Source organism: Phasianus colchicus, chromosome 15, assembly GCF_987193195.1.
Source record: "Phasianus colchicus chromosome 15, bPhaCol1.hap1.1, whole genome shotgun sequence".
NCBI lineage: Eukaryota > Metazoa > Chordata > Aves > Galliformes > Phasianidae > Phasianus > Phasianus colchicus.
Genome location: NC_143450.1, coordinates 9,020,150 through 9,038,744, shown reverse-complemented (window position 1 = coordinate 9,038,744; position 18,595 = coordinate 9,020,150). Strand labels below are relative to the sequence as shown.

General features: G+C 57.8%; 1 protein-coding gene across 2 annotated transcripts; it reads left to right on the top strand.

Annotated features, from left to right (window-relative positions):
- The first annotated feature begins 248 nt into the window (after positions 1-248).
- Positions 249-18,574, top strand: AFAP1L1 (actin filament associated protein 1 like 1). Of its 2 annotated transcripts, XM_031598081.2 has the most exons (19): positions 249-377; positions 10,121-10,249; positions 10,407-10,490; positions 10,759-10,856; positions 10,985-11,096; positions 11,370-11,468; positions 11,868-12,079; positions 12,428-12,607; positions 13,204-13,290; positions 13,514-13,607; positions 13,693-13,845; positions 13,978-14,189; positions 14,753-14,898; positions 15,446-15,524; positions 15,643-15,757; positions 15,957-16,121; positions 16,351-16,529; positions 16,755-16,883; positions 17,276-18,573. In XM_031598081.2, exons 1-19 carry the CDS (start codon positions 362-364, stop codon positions 17,297-17,299), a joined length of 2,313 nt encoding a protein of 770 aa, XP_031453941.1. In that variant the 5' UTR covers positions 249-361; the 3' UTR covers positions 17,300-18,573. The 2 variants fall into 2 exon arrangements, with proteins under 2 accessions (XP_031453941.1, XP_090007186.1); XM_090151060.1 differs by lacking the exon at positions 11,370-11,468 and having other exon boundaries at positions 17,276-18,574.
- Positions 18,575-18,595: the final 21 nt, after the last annotated feature.

The following is an 18,595-nucleotide window of genomic DNA, read 5'->3' as shown; positions in this document are numbered from 1 at the left end:
GGGGGGAGTAGGGCTGGGCTGCTCAGGTGACCAGAAGGGGCTGCCGGCTCTACGGTGCCCCGCACTACAGGTGCCAGTTCTTGTCGGGGCACAGCGACAGCAGCAACGCAGGGCCGAGGGACGCCAGGAGAGAGCGGGTACGGAGAGCCCCGGGAACGGGGGGCCGAAGCACGGAGCCCCCGACTCGGCTCCGGAGCCGCCGCCACCCGGCGGGGCGGGGCAGCATCCCTGCAGGCGCGGCTCAAGGGCGGGGCCGTGCCGGTGCTGCCCCGCGCCGAGGGAGGGGCGTTGCGGGACCGCCGCGCCGCCACTCGCCCGTCCGCTCCTCCCGGGGCGGCCGCCGCTGCCCGCGGTGCGGACCATGGACCGGCTGAGCGGTGAGGGCACGGCGCGGGCGGCGGCACCGGGCGCTGCGGGGGGAAAGGGCCGGGGGTCGGTGCGCGTCGTCACCTGAGGCTGGGACGCGGGCCGGCGTTGGTCGGGCGGATGAAACGGCAGCGCCTTGCGGGAGGGCGTGCGGGGGATGAGCGCTCGGTGCGCTCGTCGAGGAGGAGCTGGTCCCGGGATTGAAGGGAGGGAGAGTTTCCGCGCCGCGGCCGTCGCACCGAGCACCCGGGGCTGTCGGGTTGGAGCGGGACCTGCCCCGGTCCGGTGCCTGCGCTGCGGGGAACGTGCGGCGTGGTGCTGCCCGTCGGTGCCGAGCGCTGCCCCGGGGCTGTGCAGCAGCAGGTGGAGGCGTGGGGAAGCACACACGGGTCCCGGCCTTGGTTGGTGCCGCAGCAGTGCTAATGATGCCGGGGATGTGGCTCTGCAGTCGCTGTGTGTGCTGCTCGGGGTCAGCGCCAGAGAGGCGCGAGGGTCAGGAGTTCCCTTTCCCAATGGAAAAGGATGGGATGGTGTTTCTGCAGTAGAAATGTGATGTGACGAGTTCAGCTCTGGGGATGCAGCACGCAGTGTCGTTGCTGAGTACATTGCCTGGCATCACAGGAGAGGACAGGGACAGGGACAGCCTGCCCTTGCAGCTCACCCAGCCCACCTGCCCCGCAGTGCTGGCTCTGAAGGAGGCTGCTTCTGCAGAAGGAGTGTGGTCAAACACACGTGGTGCCAGGGCCCAGAGGACCTCATTGATGGGCAAAGGGGAAAGCTGTGCAGGCTGCTGGGAGGATGTCCCACCTGTGATAGATGTATACTGGGCAGTGCTCCCCGCCACATTATGAGCACTGAGGGCTGTAGGACTCCATCGTGGGGAGGTGACGGTGTGCTGCTAAGCCCATACTGGGGCTTAGAAGAGATGAGCCCAGACACAGCACAGGATGTGCATGGAGAGGTTCCTATCCATGACACCTGATGGAGGCCCACTGCCCCGATGCCTGGCATGCCCCACTTTGCATAGGTTTCCCCACTGAGGCAGAGCTGTGCTGCTTCTTTTACCCCCTCACAGGTGCCTTCTATGGTAGTGGTGGAGGTGCCTGCTGCTTTACTTTCAGTGTGTGTAATGAATGGCTGTTGGCACTCGGATTGCTCTTTGCTAATGTAAACCTTCTCCGAATTCTTCTGCTCATCACCAGAGCCTCTGGATCCCTTTGAGGCTGTAGCTGTGCAGGGAGGGCATGGAGTTTTGGTGGACGAGGGGCCTCTGACCCAGTCCCCAGCCTCTCCGTGCTCTCTGGCAGCTACTCCAGGCTGTGCCGATGGAGAGCTATGGATGTGCTTGTGATTTGGGGATGCTCCATGCCATGAGCCTTTGCTCCAGCTGGGCTGTGCTTGCTACTCCTCATTAATAACTCTTCTCTGACCTTTCGTGCCACGAGAATTTCAATCTTGCACCATATCTGTGGTCTAAATCCAGTGAAGCCAGCAGAGATGTGTCAGGGATAAACTTGGCTCCAGCTCACCCACAAGAATGGGAAGGCATTGGACTGGGAGGGAGGGAGCCAGGCTCATTCCTGACCTGCTGCCTGAGCCCCACATGCAGCCTGGTGAAGGGGGCGAGGAGCTCTGGGGCCAGCTGTTAGCACCAGGCAAGTGCCGAGCTCTCCCCCGCATTGCAGCCATTCCTTCCGCTGGAAGCTGAGCTGCCTGGCGGCGGGGTCCTGTTTATAGCCCAGGGAATGGGGATGAGCTGTCCCTGGGCTGCCCCAGTGCAGGCAGGCAGTGTGTTATTGCCCCATGCAGCGTTGGGGCTGCTGGGAAGGGTGGGAAGCAGTGGGTTCATGCTGTGTTAGCACCTTCCAGGCAGTGATAGGGATTCCTATCGCATGGGACTGTCTGGAAACCTGCCTCTTTCCAATGCTTGCTCTTGACCTGGAAGTGCTGTTTTCCGGCGGAAATGTGCTGAGCTGCATGCTGACGTGCCCTGTGCTACACAGCATACACCAAAATGCTGCCTGCAGGAGGGCCGGCACTCCTTATCCCATCCCAGGAAAGCTTTGTATGAGGTTTTGAAGTTGTCTCATCCTGAACAGTTGGAGGGCTTTGTAGAGGAGAACAGGGAGTGAAAGCTGGGCTCGGCCCAGTGTTTGCCTGTTGTTCTGTGGCCAAGTTGCTTGCTGGGACACAAGATAAGAGTTTTGCAAAGTGGAGGCTTGAAGTGGTTTCTGACATCCCAGACTCACATCCTAATCCTTTAACTCTTCCCTACACCAGTCCAGTCTGGCACAGATAAAGGAACGAGTATCTCCTCCTGTGTGGAAGGAACCTTTTTCCCATGTAAATTAATGGCAAAACTGCACGTTCTACATACATTCTGTATGGAATATCCCTCTCCCAGGACAGGCAGCTTGGTCAGAAAAATCCCCGAGGAGCTCTGCATTGTCCCTGCCTCACACACCAGCCCTGGGATGAATAGTGCTGGGCCCTGCCACCCGCAGCCCGGGCACTGCCATGGCCAACAACACCCGGCTGTCATCACCCCCAGCTGCCAAAAGCAGTGGCATTCAGCGAGCTCCAGTCCCTCTGTGCTAATGATCTGCAGCCTCTGTGGTGGGGAAGGATGAAAATCTCTGATTTGGTGGTCCCACCCTATGGAACCTGCCTCGGATTCTTCAGCCCCTTCGATTTTTAACTGATAACGCCTCTCATCTCATCAAAGGAGGGCTTTTGGCAGGCAGGGGAAAACACTGGCATTTCGTAACAGTTTGGAATGAGCACAGATCTGGGAGGAGTTTCTATGTTCAAAAATTTTTTTTTTTTTTTTGAAGTGGGTTTTGCCTGCATGTGATCCTGGGAGCGATAGGAGCAAGGTCTGGGCGCCGCTGTGTGCTCTGATTGCTGGCAATTAGCAGGAGAGCTCCGGGGAGGTGTATGAGGAGCAGCCCAAGCAGTGGCTGTGGTTTTCTCCTGGGTGCTTTTGAACATTTGACCCACCAGACTCGCTGATGGCAGAGCAGCCCATTTGTGTCTCATTGTCCGGCAGGTTCAGCCTCCCGTTTGACACAATGCCAGTGTCATCTTATGCTTTGGGAAACTGAGGTTGTACAGGGCAGAGCCAGGAGTAGGAGATGTGTAGGAACAGGTTTGATAGCTGGCTTTTGTATGCCAAAGCTAAAAGCAGATAGGGTGAACCAGTCCCGGCACCATTGGAGACATCAGCACTTTCTGGGCGATCACACCATCCCGTGTGCTTGGGCTTGGCTTTCCTACCATGCAGCACTGGCTGTCCTGCCTCCACTCCTGCCCTGAAGGGGTTAAGTGGGTAGGAAATGCTGCAGGCTGGTGGCCTTGCCGCTGCACCTGATGCTCACCAATGGAAGGAAACGGAAGGGCTGTTCTCAGCTGAGCAAACACGCTTATCCTGCCCTTGAGGATGCTACGGCAGCACAGCTCTGGCCCCCAAAGTGCAGAGACCCTATGGGTGCCCCCACTGTGTCCATCCCACAGGGCTGGGCAGGGCTGGCTCTGTGGTGCTGACTTCATAGCAATTTTGCCCCTATGGGATTTTTCTATCCCTGCTGGTTTTTACTCCTTCCACCACCTCCAGAAGGAGGTGTCCCCATCACGCAGCATGGCTGGATGTATTCAGAGAAGCAGAGCTGGCTCTGGCTGATTCCTCACCCATCCTGTTCCTGCAGCTCCTCTGCCCCCCCAGCCTGCCCCCTTCTAGGGGAAAGTCCTGTGTCCTCCTGTACATGATGGTCCCATGGCACTTTTCCTATAAGAAGCACATCTGCTGTATGGAGCTTTGGGGAAAGGTGATGCCTGGGACACAGAAAGCTTCCATCCATCCGTAGGACTGGGATGCCCATTTGGGAGGTGCCTGCTGTGTCCCCTGCACACAGGGTGTGCACCAGGCAGTGCCTCAGCCATCCTCTGCTGCTCTGCCCCACTGCTGGGGCCTCTCATGGTGTGGGGGCACAGCAGCATCCTGCTGTCTCTGCTGCTGCAGGGCTGGTTTTGAAGAGGCCAATGCCAAAATTTTACTTGGAAATAGCAGAGTTTATTCTGGGTTCTGGCTAATCCTAACATCTCTCCTCAGCCTGAAGCTTGTTTTTATACATTGCTCAGCAGGTCTTGCCCCTGCCCGACTATTCCTTTAAAAGGGCATCTCAAACCTCTCTTTTCCTTTCATTACTTAAACACGTTCTCAGCCAGCAGCTCTTATCAACCCAGCCCCACTCCCTGCTCCCAGGCTCCCTGCAGAGCATCACACCGATTGCTGAAATGTCACCCCCTGAGTGCAGCCCTGTGTGCTCACAGAGCTGTGTCCTTGGCACTGGGCTGTGCCTGGGCTCAGGGGATCCTCACCCAGAAGCTTCGCTGTGTCCCTGTACCTTTGTTTGCTCATCTTCTTGCTTCACTCAGCAGTAAAAGAAGGTGATGCACAAAACTCTGGGGTCAGGGCAGCTGCAGCCTCATCGTTTCAGAGGGGAAAAGTTTGCTTTGGGTGAGCTAAAACAAACCTCCACAATCTTCTCCAGGAGATGGAGAAATGTCAGCACAGAGGGGGCAGCCCCTGGGTAGCATCCCCAGCATGGGGCACCAAAGGGCTCCTTATCTGCCTCGGTCACGGGAGGTGGTTGGGGGTGATTCAATCATTCCCCTGTTAATTATTACCCATGCAGCTCAGATTCATGGAGCCGTTCTGCTGTGGTGCAAGCGCTCTGCTGATCACATAACAGGCAGGGCATGGGCCTGAGGGGGCTGAGAGAGGGGGCTCAGGCAGAGCATGTCTGGAGCATGATCTGAGCTCCCCCTGGGCCAGGCTCACGGCTCAGCTGCTGGCTTCTGGGGTCACTGAGAGCAGGGCTGCCAGATAAGGCTTTCAGCAGAGCTATTTATATCAAGGAAGGAGCCGCTGCTGGCACATAGCTGGACCAGGCATAGGGCCCTTCTCTCAAGCCGTGCTGAAAACAGCAGCAGCAAACGTGTGCTGGTGGTCAGCACAGCCCTGAGTGCCTGGGGTGCACGTTTCAAAGGGTAAAGCATTCTCTGGCTGCTTTGTCTCCCCGATGTTTCTTTCTCCCCTGGTCCCAGTGCTGGAGCAGGGCAGAGGGCAGCAAGCTGTGGGCTCCTTGCTGTAAGATGAGAATGCAGTGGTCGCTTTGCCTGTGGGAACCTCCTGTTCCCTTGAGCAAGCATGCTGCACGTTCAGCTCCCAGGGCTGATTTTTCCAAGGCTATCAGCTGAGGATACTAAATACTGCAGAGTTGTATTGATGAACTCCCCAGAAGATGTGTGCCCCTGCCTTGCCCAATGCAGCCTGGCCGCACAGGGTGCTGCAGGTCCTGCAGGTCCCTGCTGCCTGCGGTGCAATGGGCACTCAGGAGGTGTGAGCCAACTGTGCTCCTCAGTGCTGGGGGTGCTGCAACCCCCGAGCTGGGGACACCTGCCCTAAGGTGGGGTTAATGGCTGTGGGGGTGGTTGGAGAGGGGGCTGGGGGGCACACAGGAGGAGCCCGAAGCGCTCAGGCTCTGGCTGCCAGAGCTGGAAGTGGAGACACTGCCCCCACCCACCCCTCTCAAGGGGCCCTTGTTCACAAGGAGGAGATGATTCATGGGCATCAAGCGGCCCCTGAGCAAATCTTCCACTGTTATGGGATATTTCCAGAGCATGAGTGTGATAATTAATGGCTTGCTTTTCTCTTAAACCCTCTGTGCTGCAGCGTGCCAAGTTGCTGGGTACGCACTCAGGAGGGGACTTTCCAGGCTCTCCTTGCTGCCAGCCCAGTGCAGCTCACCCTGTGCCCACCGGGGCTGAGATGCTGCAGGGCCTCAGGCAGTATGGATGTGGAGGAACAATGGTGGGAGCCGTGCGCCTGCCTCCTGCCCTGTGGGTATGTGAGAAACAGTCCCGTGGGAATGGGAATGGGAATGGAATGGCCCCCCAGCACTGGGCTGGGAGGCTCCAGCCTTCCTTCCCTCGGAGCTGCTCTGAGTGCTCAGTGCCACTGTCCTCAGGTGCTGCAGTGGCCCCCTCCCCTCCTGCATCCCACCCTATTTCTGGCATCCCAGGAGCTATAAACATCTGTTTACTGCCTGTGTCGACTCCAAGCAGTGCACCTCCGCAGGCAGAGCATCCTGGGGCCCTGCCCACGCCAACAGGAAGGATTTATTTTTGCTCAGTTTTTATTTTAGCTACAAACAATGGCCGTCACTCCCAGCATCCGATTTCCCCCGGCCCCCCTCACCCTCGGCCTCCACCTGGTGTGGGAGGAAGCGGGGCCTGGAGGGGACAAGGGAGCCACAGGCTGAGTCCCTGCAGCGATGTTGCAGTGCTGCTCCCTGGAACTGTTCCCCCTCCTCAGGGCTCCCTTGGGCTGTGGCTGCCAACCAGCTCTGCTTTGCAGCCACACGTGCATGGTCTTATCTCTGTCTCTGTGACAGACAGTCCATGCACACGGAAACTGCTGTGTTAGCTTGGCTGGAGACACTTCTTCCCCTTCCTTCTTCTCCTCTTCCTCCTCCACTTCCCTGCAGGTTGCTGAAGCAAGAGCTGCTGCTTGCTCCTGTGACCGAGCAGAGGCTGAGGAGAGGGGACATGCTCTGCAGCTGCGCCCAGAGCCTTATCTCCAATCCAGAGGACACGGGTTCCCAAGGGGAATGTGTTCACAGAGTCTAAGAATAGAGCTGGCCTGGGCACGAGGTGGGGAGTGCTGTGGGGTGCTGCTGTGGAGAGGGGAATCCTGCTTGCTGCTGTTTGTGGGGTGTACTGGGATGCAGAGTAAGCACTGCCTGCTGACCTGAGCAGCAGCAGCATCCTGGTGGTGGTTTGAGCTTCATTCTTGGTGCTGGTCTCCAGACCTCCTGTCCCAGGAGTGCTGACCTGTGTCTTATCCAGCCCAGCTTAGCACATGCTAAAGCCATCTGCCTCCATAGCTCCCAACCCTCTCAGGCACAGGGACCTCTGACATCTTCCCATCCCTGCTGCAGTAGACGTGGAGATCAGCGCATCTCCATTGCAAGGCTCCCTGTCCTAGGATGCCTGCACCCAGCACAGAGAAGTGATCTCATGGTGTTTGGGCTGCAGGAGAAACTCCAGCAGCACCCAGCAGGTGGGACCCTGTGTCTGCACTGCTGCTTGGCAGCAGGGAACACGGGCTGGGCTCTCTGCGGCTGGTGCCCTGCTCGCCCAAGGGTGGGCTGTGCGCTGGCACCAGACACTGAGCCCCTGTCTGTGCCATCCGTACAGTGACCCGTGGGCAGTCTCCCCTGGCTTCCTGCAGCCGCCTCATTAACCTCCTGTGGGCTGGGAGCTGAACAAGTGCAGGAAATTAATTTCTTCTCTCCCTCCGCTCCCCCAGGCGCAGGCTCGGCTCTGTGCACCCGCTGCAGATCAAGGCCCCTTTGAGCAGCTCACCCCCCCTCGGCTCCGGGGGCAGCTGTAACAAGGGAGATGCAGGGGACAGCTCAGCTGGGGAGGAACAAAGGAGCCTTCAGTGCTCTGCTTTGAGCACTCGTTTGCCAAGGCGCTGCCTGCTCTGTGGCCCTTTGGCCCTCGGTTGGTCTGGTGCCCTGACAGAGGTCTGAGAGCTGTGATGGGAGATGTCCTGGGGGATGCACCATGGGCTGCAGTGTGCTGTGAGAAGGGGGCACAGGGCATGGTCCTTATCTGCTGAGCTGGGGCAGGGAGTGGGTAAGTGTCTCCCCAGGCGCTGGTGGGACATCTTGCTTTTCTTCTCAGCTGCTTCCTCACTAGCCCAGCACTAAGCCAAGCCCTGCAGCTGGATCCTGGCTGGCCAGAGGAGGATGTCTCACCTGGCAGTGTGTTTCCACCATTTCCATTCTGCATGCATCCTGGGAATGTCTGCCTCTCTCCCCTCGCTGGAAGGGGAGAACAGTGGGAGCTGAGCACCCAACCACCTATGTGCTGTGTGCTGCTTTTCCAGCTCCAAAGCTCAAGCAGGAGCCATGGTCCCACTGTACTGCCCTCTCCTTCTCCATGGGCTGAGAGATGCTGACCACTCACTGGTGCTCACTGCCCTCCTTGGGGTCTGCCTGTGGGAGACGGGCACTGGCAAAGTCATGCTGAAGGGCTGTGCTGGTGTTTGGCTTGGCGCTGGGGAGGAGGAGGAAGCAGAAGGTCTGTGGAGATAGAAGACCATCGGCAGAGGCAGCAGGATGTGAGCTGCATCCTGCCCTGCGTCCTGGGGAGCGGTGCTTTGGAGCCAGGCATGCTGTCCTTTTGCATGGGGGGATTGCCTTGGCTGGGCACTGATCAGCATCAGCTGGCTCACGTTGGGCTCCCCTTTGGCTGAGGGATGTTTCGCTCACCCTGGGAAACATGCCCTCACCGCTGCCTGGCTCTGCACTGCCTGCAGCTCTGAGGCAAACAGTCCTTCCTCCGAGCACCACTGCTCTGTCCCTGCAGAGAAGTGATGGTCCAGCAGTGCACCCAGTGGCTGTGTGCTCTGTCCATGAGGCACGCACTCTGCTTTCCAAACACCCCATCACTCAGCACGTCCCAGCTGCCACTGCGGTCCCCTCTGGCCTCTCCCCTGTCCCTGCAGACCCACAGCCAGCTGCGGGGCCACCCCAGCTGTGCTCTGATGATGTTCAGTTGCTGCCAAGATCTCACTCACACTTGCATTGAAAGAAACAGTTGTTTTTTTCCCCCGACTTTGATAGCCTCCAGAGCCACAGATTTGTTGGTGTTCTGAGCTGGGCTGTCTAGGCCCTGGATGCTGCAGGTGCTTCCCACATGACACAGGAGCTGGGGTTTGTCTCCAGCTCTGTTTTGCTCAGCAGAAATCAGGAGAACAGCCTGAGAGCTGCACGCTGGAGCAGCTGAGGAGCCCATCCCTGCTTTGTTCTGGGGCTCTGGTTACCAGCAGGGCTCTGTCTCAGACCATGGGCTGAGCAGGGCTGGAGGTGCTCTGCAGGCAAGACAGGCACACTGAGGGATGCTCAGGGCCCTGTAGTCCATCAGGGGCTGAGCAGAGCTGCTTCCCAGCACTGTGACTGCAGCAGGGGTGCTGTATGGCAATGCCTTCCCTTCCCTCCTCACCAGCATGCCAAATACTGCCTGAAGGGATTAATTTTTTCTGTAAGCCTGCTCTGAAATTCAAGCACGTGGAGTTGTGTTACACATGGGTGCAGCCTTGCAGCAGCACACAGCAGCTGTGCTACACTGTAGGTGGGATAGAGGTGTACTGTTATCTGCATGGAAATATTCACGTGCTGAGCCCTTTGATAGCAGTCCAGCAAGCTTGCAGAGCTCAAGTTTCCACCCACAGGCTGCATCCCAGCGTCTGCGTGCCGGTGTGTGCAGAAGGAGCACGTGTGCACTTGGCAAACAGCCCTGAGCTCTCAGCCCCACGGGGGTCTTCCATGTGTCACAGCCCTTTCTGCCTTCTGTGAATCTTTTTGCACATTTATTTCAGCACCTCTGGTGTTGCCCCTGTGCTTTTCATGCCTAGCTGTGATTAGGGGGAGAATGTCCTCAAGGCAAAGGTTGACTCAGTTCCTGAGCTTGTCACAGTTTTGAGCCAAAAGTTGAATCAAAATGTGCAAGACTGCTGGGCTGGCTTGGAAAGTGCCCTATGCCTCCCATATGCCCTTGTTGTTCCAGCTGCCTCTTCTGCTGAGCCTCTGCTCTGTGCCCTTCCTCACATACAGAGGGGCTGTGGGTGAAGCCCAGCATCCTGATATCGCTACATTCATGGGCTTTTCTCTGCTTCCCCCAGTGCTGGACCAGCTCCTGCCAGAGCTCAGCATCCTGCTCAAGCTGCTGGACCACGAGTACCTGAGTGCCACGGCCCAGGAAAAGAAGGTAGCTGTGTCCTCCATCCTGCAGAAGCTGCAGCCACCCACAGGTCAGTGTCCCACTGCCATGGCACCCAGTGGCTGTCCCACTGGTGCTGTGTCCCCAGCCTGCTCTGTGGCCATGAGTTGGCATGTCTAGGGGGCAAGAGGTGCTGGTGCCTGGCCATGCTGCCCTGCTCCAGACTGAGCTTCTCTTCTCACTCCCAGGGAAGGACACAGACTTCATGTATGTGAACACGGCCTCCCTGAGCAATGGCACCAGCTTTGTGGAGTCTCTCTTTGAGGAGTTTGGTATGTGGGACCATCTCAGGATGGTGCTGGGGTCTCACTATCAGGTGCTGAGCTGGGCTCCCAGCTGGCCATGGGGGCTCTCAGGAGGGCAGGAGGGAGGCTGAAGCTGTGTCCTTGTGCCCAGGGAGGGCATTGTCATCCTGAGCGCCTGTTCCTGCTGCCCCATACCCATGCCCCTGGGTGCTTAGCCTGGGGCTCCCTGGGGACATGGATGCCCATCTCTAGGGTCCTGCTACTCCCTCACCCTCATCACTTCCTCTCAATCCAGACTGTGACCTGCGGGATCTCCGGGACATGCAGGAGGATGATGGGGATACTGGTGACAGCATCAGTGTGGAGCTTGCGAGGAGCCAGCCAGCAAAGAGCGTATGTCCCAATTCTCTGAACTCTGCACCAGCACAGGGAGGTGGGACCTGCTCCTGCCTCTCACACCGCAGTGCCTGCTGGCCCCTCGGGGATGCATGGCCTCTCATTCACTGGTGTTTCTGCCACAGGTTCCTGCAGACCCCCCTCCGCCTCTGCCCACCACCCCCCCACCTGAGGATTACTATGAGGAAGCGCTGCCTCTGGGCCCGGGCAAGGCCCCCGAGTACATCACCTCCCGCAGTGAGTCCTGCTCCTGCTGCATCCCACCTGCCCCACAGCCAAACAGGCAGAGCCAGACCCTTCCAGTGAAGGAAACCACCCGCACTGCACCACATCCACTTATTTCCCATCCCACCGTGCTGCTTTGCACCAGGCTGTTTGCTCCTTGGTGGGGAGGGAGCAGTGAACAGATGTGACAGCCTTGGTGCCTGTGTGCACTTGCAGCAGGTGCACATTGCTCTGCCTGACTGCAGGCTTACCCACAGCCCTGGCCATCCTCTGCTTCCCCTGCAGACAGCTCCAGCCCCCCCAACTCTATCATGGATGGCTACTATGAGGACGCAGACAGCAACTACCCCGTCACCAGGATGAACGGGGAGCAGAAGAACTCTTGTAGGTACCCGGGTGCCCTCACCAGGCAGCGAAGAGCTTCAGCAAAGTGGGCATGAGACATGGGCTCAAGCAAAACTGAGAGTTGCTACGTGCTGAAGGTGCAGTGTGGCTGTGCCTGGCTGCAGTGCTGGCAGGAGGGGAGGCACTGAGCTTTCCTGACCTGCTCCTCTCTGCTGCACCAGGAGCCTTTAAAAGTGTGAGACTTGCAAAGAAACAAGCCAGCCCTGGGGTTTGGACAGGAATGCCTGGGACTGGCTTTTGGCCTGCAAGCATCATGAGTAATGAGAAGGGGAAATGGGGGACATAGGAGTAGTTAGTAGGGATCAAAGCAGCAATGCTTTCAGAGCAGGATGTGGAGCTGCTCCATCTGAATGGGGTGACTTGCCTACTCCCTTCCAGACAACGACTCAGATGCCATGAGCAGCTCCTATGAATCTTATGACGAAGAGGAGGAGGAGGGGAAAGGCCAGCAGCTGACACACCAGTGGCCATCAGAAGAAGCCTCCATGAACCTGGTGAAGGACTGTAGGATTTGCGCTTTCCTGTTGCGCAAGAAGCGCTTCGGGCAGTGGGCCAAGCAGCTCACCATCATACGGGATGGCAAACTGCTGGTGAGCCCGGTGCTGGTGGGGCACCAGGGATGGGAAGAGACCTGCAGGTGGGCTAGGGGGAGGTCAGCAAACCCTGCTCCAAGACTGCGACCAACCAACAGCACATGCGGGGGTTGCTACTGCTTCCTTTGCATGCAAACAAAGGGCTCCTTGCTTTTGAGGCCCCTTGGCTAGTGAAGGAAAGGGAGAGGGCATCCTGCAGCCCTAGTATTGTTGAGTGTCTGTATAGCAGAGACACAGCCACCTCCATCTGTGCCATTGGCTGCACGGTTGCCCATCCCTACCCACCATCCTGGGCATGGCAGCAGCATCAGCTGAGCCCTGAGTGGTTCCCTTTGCTTCTCCCAGTGCTACAAAAGCTCCAAGGACCGGCAGCCACATGTGGAAGTGTCCCTGAGCACCTGCAATGTCATCTATGTCCCCAAGGATGGGCGACGCAAGAAGCACGAGCTGCGCTTCTCACTGCCTGGGGCTGAGGCACTGGTGCTGGCTGTGCAGAGCAAGGAGCAGGCTGAAGAATGGCTGAAGGTAGACTGCTGCCTCCCCCTCACTCATAGCCTTCCTCTGGCTGTTCTGGGAAGGAAAAAGGGAAGGGGGTTTTCCTCTGGGTCTTATCAGCCGTGGGGATGGCTGGCTAGCTACTTCCCAAGCCCTGGGCGGCTCCTGTGCCGATAGCCTGAGCCCCTCACCAGGGAGTGGAGTGGGGATGTTTGCTCACCCCCTCCTCTTCCTCGTGGCCCTTTCCTGCCTTTGTTCTGGGTGTGGGAGGCAAGGAAGGGGCCATCTCTGCTGCGAGCTCTGGGCTGAGAAAGGGGCTGTGCTGCCTCTCCTGTAAGAACTGTGACATGGGGGACAGCGGGGTGTGTAGTGCTGGCAGCTCCCAGATCCCTCATGTCCAGCCCTCTGACCATGCATCTCAACAGCAGTTGTTGTTTGGAAGGGCCTCAAGCAAACAGGGTTTGTGCCCCAAGCAGGGCTCGTGGCGGGCAGTAGAGCTGCAGGTGCTGCAGAGACCACAGTGGCCAACTGGACTTGGGTTGTGCACTGGGAGCTTGGCGGTGTGGGGACAGTTGCCTTTGTCCCCAGCCCATTGTGAGGGGCTACTCAGAGACCTTTCTCTGCAGGTGATAAAGGAAGCAAGCACTGCAGGAACGAGTGGGATGGAAGTCCCCACGTCCCCAGTGATGCCCTGCAAGATGGACCTGGATAAGGTGATGTTTTCTGGCTGTGGCTGGGAGGACAGGGACTGGCCACATGCTATGTGGGGCTGGTGGCCTTCCGTCCTCACAGCAAGTCTGCAGGGCCAATGGGCTCCCAGCACAGAATGCATGTCCCAGCCCTGTGCTGGAGGGACAAAAGCCCATGCGTGGTCATTGCTTGGGGCTGGGCAGAGGGATGCTGCTGAACCAGTGCCTGCCCCACTCTTCTCCACAGAGGCTGTCACAGGAGAAGCACACCTCTGACTCAGACAGTGTGGCGACGGGTGAGACCTGCTCCCCCATGGCCCGCAGGGAGCTCTGTGAGAACGGTAGGCGAGATGGGATGTCGTCCTGGCCCACTGAGCAGGGACACTGCGATGGGCGATGGGGGCTATCAGAGCTGTTCTCTTCTAGGGAAAGCCAAGAAGAGTGGCTTGGCTGACCTGAAGGGCTCAATGAGCCGGGCAGCAGGGAAGAAGATCACCAGGATCATCAGCTTCTCCAAGAAGAAGCCTTCCCCTGAGGATACGCAGACCTCCTCCACTGAGGAGGATATCCCATGCTGCGGTTCGTGGGGCTGGGGGCAGAAATGAGTCCTGAGCTCACTTCTGAGGGGCTGTGGGAGCTCCCATTGAGCTCATGGAGAATTAGGGCACTCCTTGGGGCTCCAAAATGGTGCTGAGACTCTTCTGTTCCCAGGCTACCTGAGCGTCCTGGTCAACCAGTGCTGGAAGGAACGTTGGTGCCGCCTCAAGGCCAACACCCTCTACTTCCACAAGGACCGCACCGACCTGCGCACCCACGTCAATGCCATCAACCTCCGGGGCTGTGAGGTGGTCCCAGGACTGGGCCCCAAACACCCCTTTGCATTCCGTATCCTGCGCAGTGGGCAGGAGGTGGCCGCTCTAGAGGTGAGCGGGGCACACCAGCTCCCTGGAGACGTTCCTGGGGGGATTGTCATGCTGGGGGAGCACCTTGGAGTCATAGGAAGACCTCTAAGATCATCTAGTCCAATTGTCAATCCATCATTGCCATGCCCGCTAAATGGCCAGCATGTTCACTAAAACATCATTCTTTGGATGGAGCCCAGTCTGGAGATGCTCAGCCCCATTAGAGTGCTACCAACGCTCTTCTGTCCCAAGTTCACCTTTACTTGCTGTTCCAGCTTTTATTAGGAGAAAATCAGCCCTTTCAGCAGCCAGCACATGGTGCCTTGCTTTTCCCTCCTGTGCACACTGCTGAAGCCCAGGGTGCCTTTATGGTGCAGTGATGTGCAGGGAGGAGGCCAGAAGGGCTGAAATAGGCAGCTTGCTGGGGGCTTGGGAACGCACGTGCTTTCTCTTTGATCCTCCTAAATCTTGCACATGTGCTTTGCATCAATGAGCCCTTCCCTGCAGTAAGGCTTTGTGATTTGGAGTAGGAGTGAGGGTCACTTGAAGCCAGGCATGCTCCCCAGCCCCTTCTCTCTCCACAGGCAAGCTGCTCAGAAGACCTGGGCCGCTGGTTGGGCCTTCTCTTGGTGGTGACGGGCTCCCAAACTGCACCGGAGGCCTTGCACTATGACTACGTGGATGTGGAGACCATTGCTAACATTGTGACAGCTGTGAGGCACTCCTACCTGTAAGACTTTCCTCCTGCTGTGCTAAACCACAATGGGGTGGGATGGTGAGCCTCATCCTGGGCTCCTGGGTTTTCTCAAGATCCCAGGAAATAGAAGGGACATCCCAGAGGCTGGCATTTCTTAAAGCAAGGCATCTTCCCTTGGCAGGACTGAAATTAGAAAGTGCTTTTTGAGAAGTTATGGATGCCCCATTCAAGGCCAGGTTGGATGGGCCCTTGGGCATTCTGATCTAGTGCCTGATTTAGTAGTTGGCAACCCTACTCATGGCTGGCAACCTTACTCGTGGCTCAGGAGTTGGAATGAGATTATTACTGAGGTCCTTTCCAACCCAAGACATTTTATGACTCTATGACTGTATGATTCTTTAGTTATGCTGATGAAGAACCTAAGGGATATGTGTGCTTGGGTAGGGCAGGGTGAGCACTCAAAAGCAAAGCTGTGTCCCTGCCCAGAGCTGGGAGAACAGAGATATCAAAGAGCCCACTGTGGCGCTGGCAGGGATGTCCTGGAAAGGAAGCCATGGCACACCCATCCCTCGTCCCACAGGTGGGCCAGCAGCTCCCAGGACAGCCAGCCCGACTCCTCCCGCGTGGTGTATGATGATGTCCCCTACGAGAAGGTTCAGGTGAGCGTGACTCAGGGCCTCACCATGTCCCACCGCTGTGGAGGAGGTGTTCTGGGAGCCTTAGTGAGTTGTGGCAGTCCCACAGGTGTTTCAGCACACTCTCCTGTCCCCACCACAGGCTGAGGAGGAGTCGGGACGGCCAGCAGGAGCCCAGGTGAAGCGCCATGCCTCCTCCTGCAGCGAGAAGTCACGGCGAATTGACCCGCAGGTCAAAGTGAAGAGACACGCATCGAGTGAGTGGGGGTCTGCGATGGGACCCTCAGAATGGGGGAAGCCTGCGGTCTCTGTGTGGAGGCTGATCCCACCAAGGCTCCTGGGTTGAGCTGTGCCAGCCTGCTGGGACCATGAGAAGTGTCTCTGCAGCTCAGGTTGGGCTCAGGTGGGGCTTGCTTAGGCTGGAGCCATTGTGATGGGCTCTCCTTGTGCATGCAGATGCCAACCAGTACAGGTATGGGAAGAACCGGGCTGAGGAGGATGCCAGGCGGTTTCTAACAGAGAAGGATAAGCTGGAGAAGGAAAAAGCAGCAATCCGCAGTGAGCTGGTGCTGCTGCGGAAAGAGAGGAGGGAGCTGCGGGAAGCCATGAAAGGCAGCTCAGGTAGGTTGCATACTGTGGCTAAGGGTGCTCAAAGGCAGCCGGGTACGGTGGGAAGGGCCGGGATGGGAATGCAGGGCTGGCAGCGAGGCCATGGCACTTGAGACCATGCTCAGACTTGGCTGCAGCACACTGCTGGGCCAGCAGCCCCATCTAGTGTCACTACCCAAGAGGATGGATGGCTGCCCAGCCCAGCAACCTCAACCACTGAACCGAGCACTTGTGTGATCAGGAGTGAAGCTGCAGGACCTGGAGCAGCGTGTGGCTTTGCTGGAGGAGCAATGCCGGCAGAAGGAGGAGCGCCGCGTCGACCTGGAGCTCCAGCTGAGCGAAGTGAAGGAGCAGCTGAAGCAGTCGTTGGCAGGAGGGCCGGCCCTGGGACTGGCTGTGACCAGCAAGGCTGAGAATGGGGTACGCACCCCTTCTTCCTTGCTACTCTGGCATCTGCAAAGGGGTTTGGGGTGGGGGCAAGCAGCACGTGGAAATGAGGGGACACCCCTGATCTTTGTCACTTTGTGGTTAGAGGTGGGAAGAAAGCACTGACATCAGCTTTGACTCCATGACAGTTTGTGCTTTCTTGGCACTTTCTGCTCCCTAGGTTTTGTAAATCCTTCTTATTCTCCCTCTTTTCCACAGGAAGCTACAAACAAGCCAAATGGGAGCCCCCCTGAGCACTTGGTTCCTGTTAACAGTGCAGCTGAACTGAGAAAGAGAAGCCCCTCCATCCTTCCTGCCAACAAGGGCAATGTGCTGAGGAAGGCCAAGGTCCTGCTTCACTCCTTCTCTCTCCCCTTGCCCCCAAGGAAATCTCAGTTTTTCATCCTGTCCCCATATTTGACCAAGAATTCGGGGGATTGTGGATGCTCCTTACTCCAAACACAAGGGATGCTGCCTGGGTTGCATCTGGGCTGGTCCCCTTCAGTGGCAGAGGCGACTGACATGAGCCTAGCCTGCAGGAGATTTGAGGGTCCCAGGGCTGGGTGGGCAACAGTGAAAGTATCACCTCTTCAGTGCCCAGGGAAGTACTCACCAGCCTTTGGAGATGCTGGGGTGGTCCAAAGCCCCCGGGAGGGAAGGAGGCCTCAAAGGGCTCAGTGCTCATTCCTCCAGGCTCTGATGTCTCCTCATACCCCTCTTTTTCTCCTTTTCTGTTGCAGGAATGGGAAAAGAAGCAGACTTAAACCAGGCAGTGGGAACATCTGCCAGGCCCCACTGGACACTGTGGCCCACTGAGGAGCTACAAGGCCCCTTTCTCCCAGGGATGGGGAGAAGTGCCCTCCCTTGCCCCTGCGCTACAGTGCCTGCCACATGGGCAACACTATGAACTGTGGGGAAGGGGGTGGGAGGGAATTTACACAGTGGGGTGAGGTGCTGGAACAGGCTGCCCAGAGAAGCTGTGGATGCCCCATCTCTGGAGGCATTCAGGGCCAGGTGGGATGGGATTCTGGGCAGCCTGATCTAGTGGTTGGCAACCCTGCCCATGACAGTGGGGTTGGAACAAGATGATCTTTAAGGTCCCCTCCAACCTAAGCCATTCTATGACTGGGGAAGAAGATGGGGAAGAGGAGTCCTTTGGTAATCAGGGTCACATACTACTGGGGAACCTGTCTCTGGGGGTTCCTCCCGCACGGCCAGGAGCTTGGCACAAGGCACATACCTGTGTGACACGGACAGCGTGTGGGACTGATGCAGCCATCGGATGCTCTGCTTCATCGAGATCCATGTTCTACCCCAGGGACACCAGAGGCCTGGCTAGTGTTTTCCAAAGTGACTGGATTCTTTGGGGATTCGTGGCTACCTGGACATTGGGGTTTATGAGCTCAGGACCTGATCCCTTGGAGATGCCCATAATTCACCTTCTCACTGCTCTCAGCTCCGCGGGGTCTCATCTCAGGGTTCTTTGTGCCTCTGGCTCACTGTGTGTCAGCTGCACGCCCTCACCCAGTGCCTCCTCCTTGTCCTTCAGGCACACTTGCTTCCTTTGGGAACAAAGCTCAAGCATCAGCAAATTAACAGCAGGCACCTTCTGACCTTACTGAGCAGCACAGTAGTGCTGTAAGAGCTGAGGCTGGAGGCAGCCTGACTCCCCAACCCCGTGCTGCTTTCAGGGGAGCAGAAGGGCCTGGGACACAGTTTGCCAAAGCACGTCGTCAATGTGGAGCAAGGGGAAGTTTGAAAATAAAAAAATAAAAAGTGCTTTCAAGTGAGAGGACTGGGACACAAAGGAGGAATGGGGGAAGGTAATTCAGCACAGGCAGAAACAGGGAGAGGAACGAAAAGGGAAGGCCCAGGCCGGTGTGCCAGGGACGACAAAGCGCCCACCGCCCCTTTGCGCTCGCCGCAGCTTTTATAACTCGGTCAGCAGCTTGTAATAAAACCACCGGCACTGGCAAAGCCCTCCCCTGGCTGCAGGGAGCGAACTGGTGTCGTTCCTCTTGCTCGCAACGGGAGGCCAGCGTGGCCCGGGGCTCCGCACA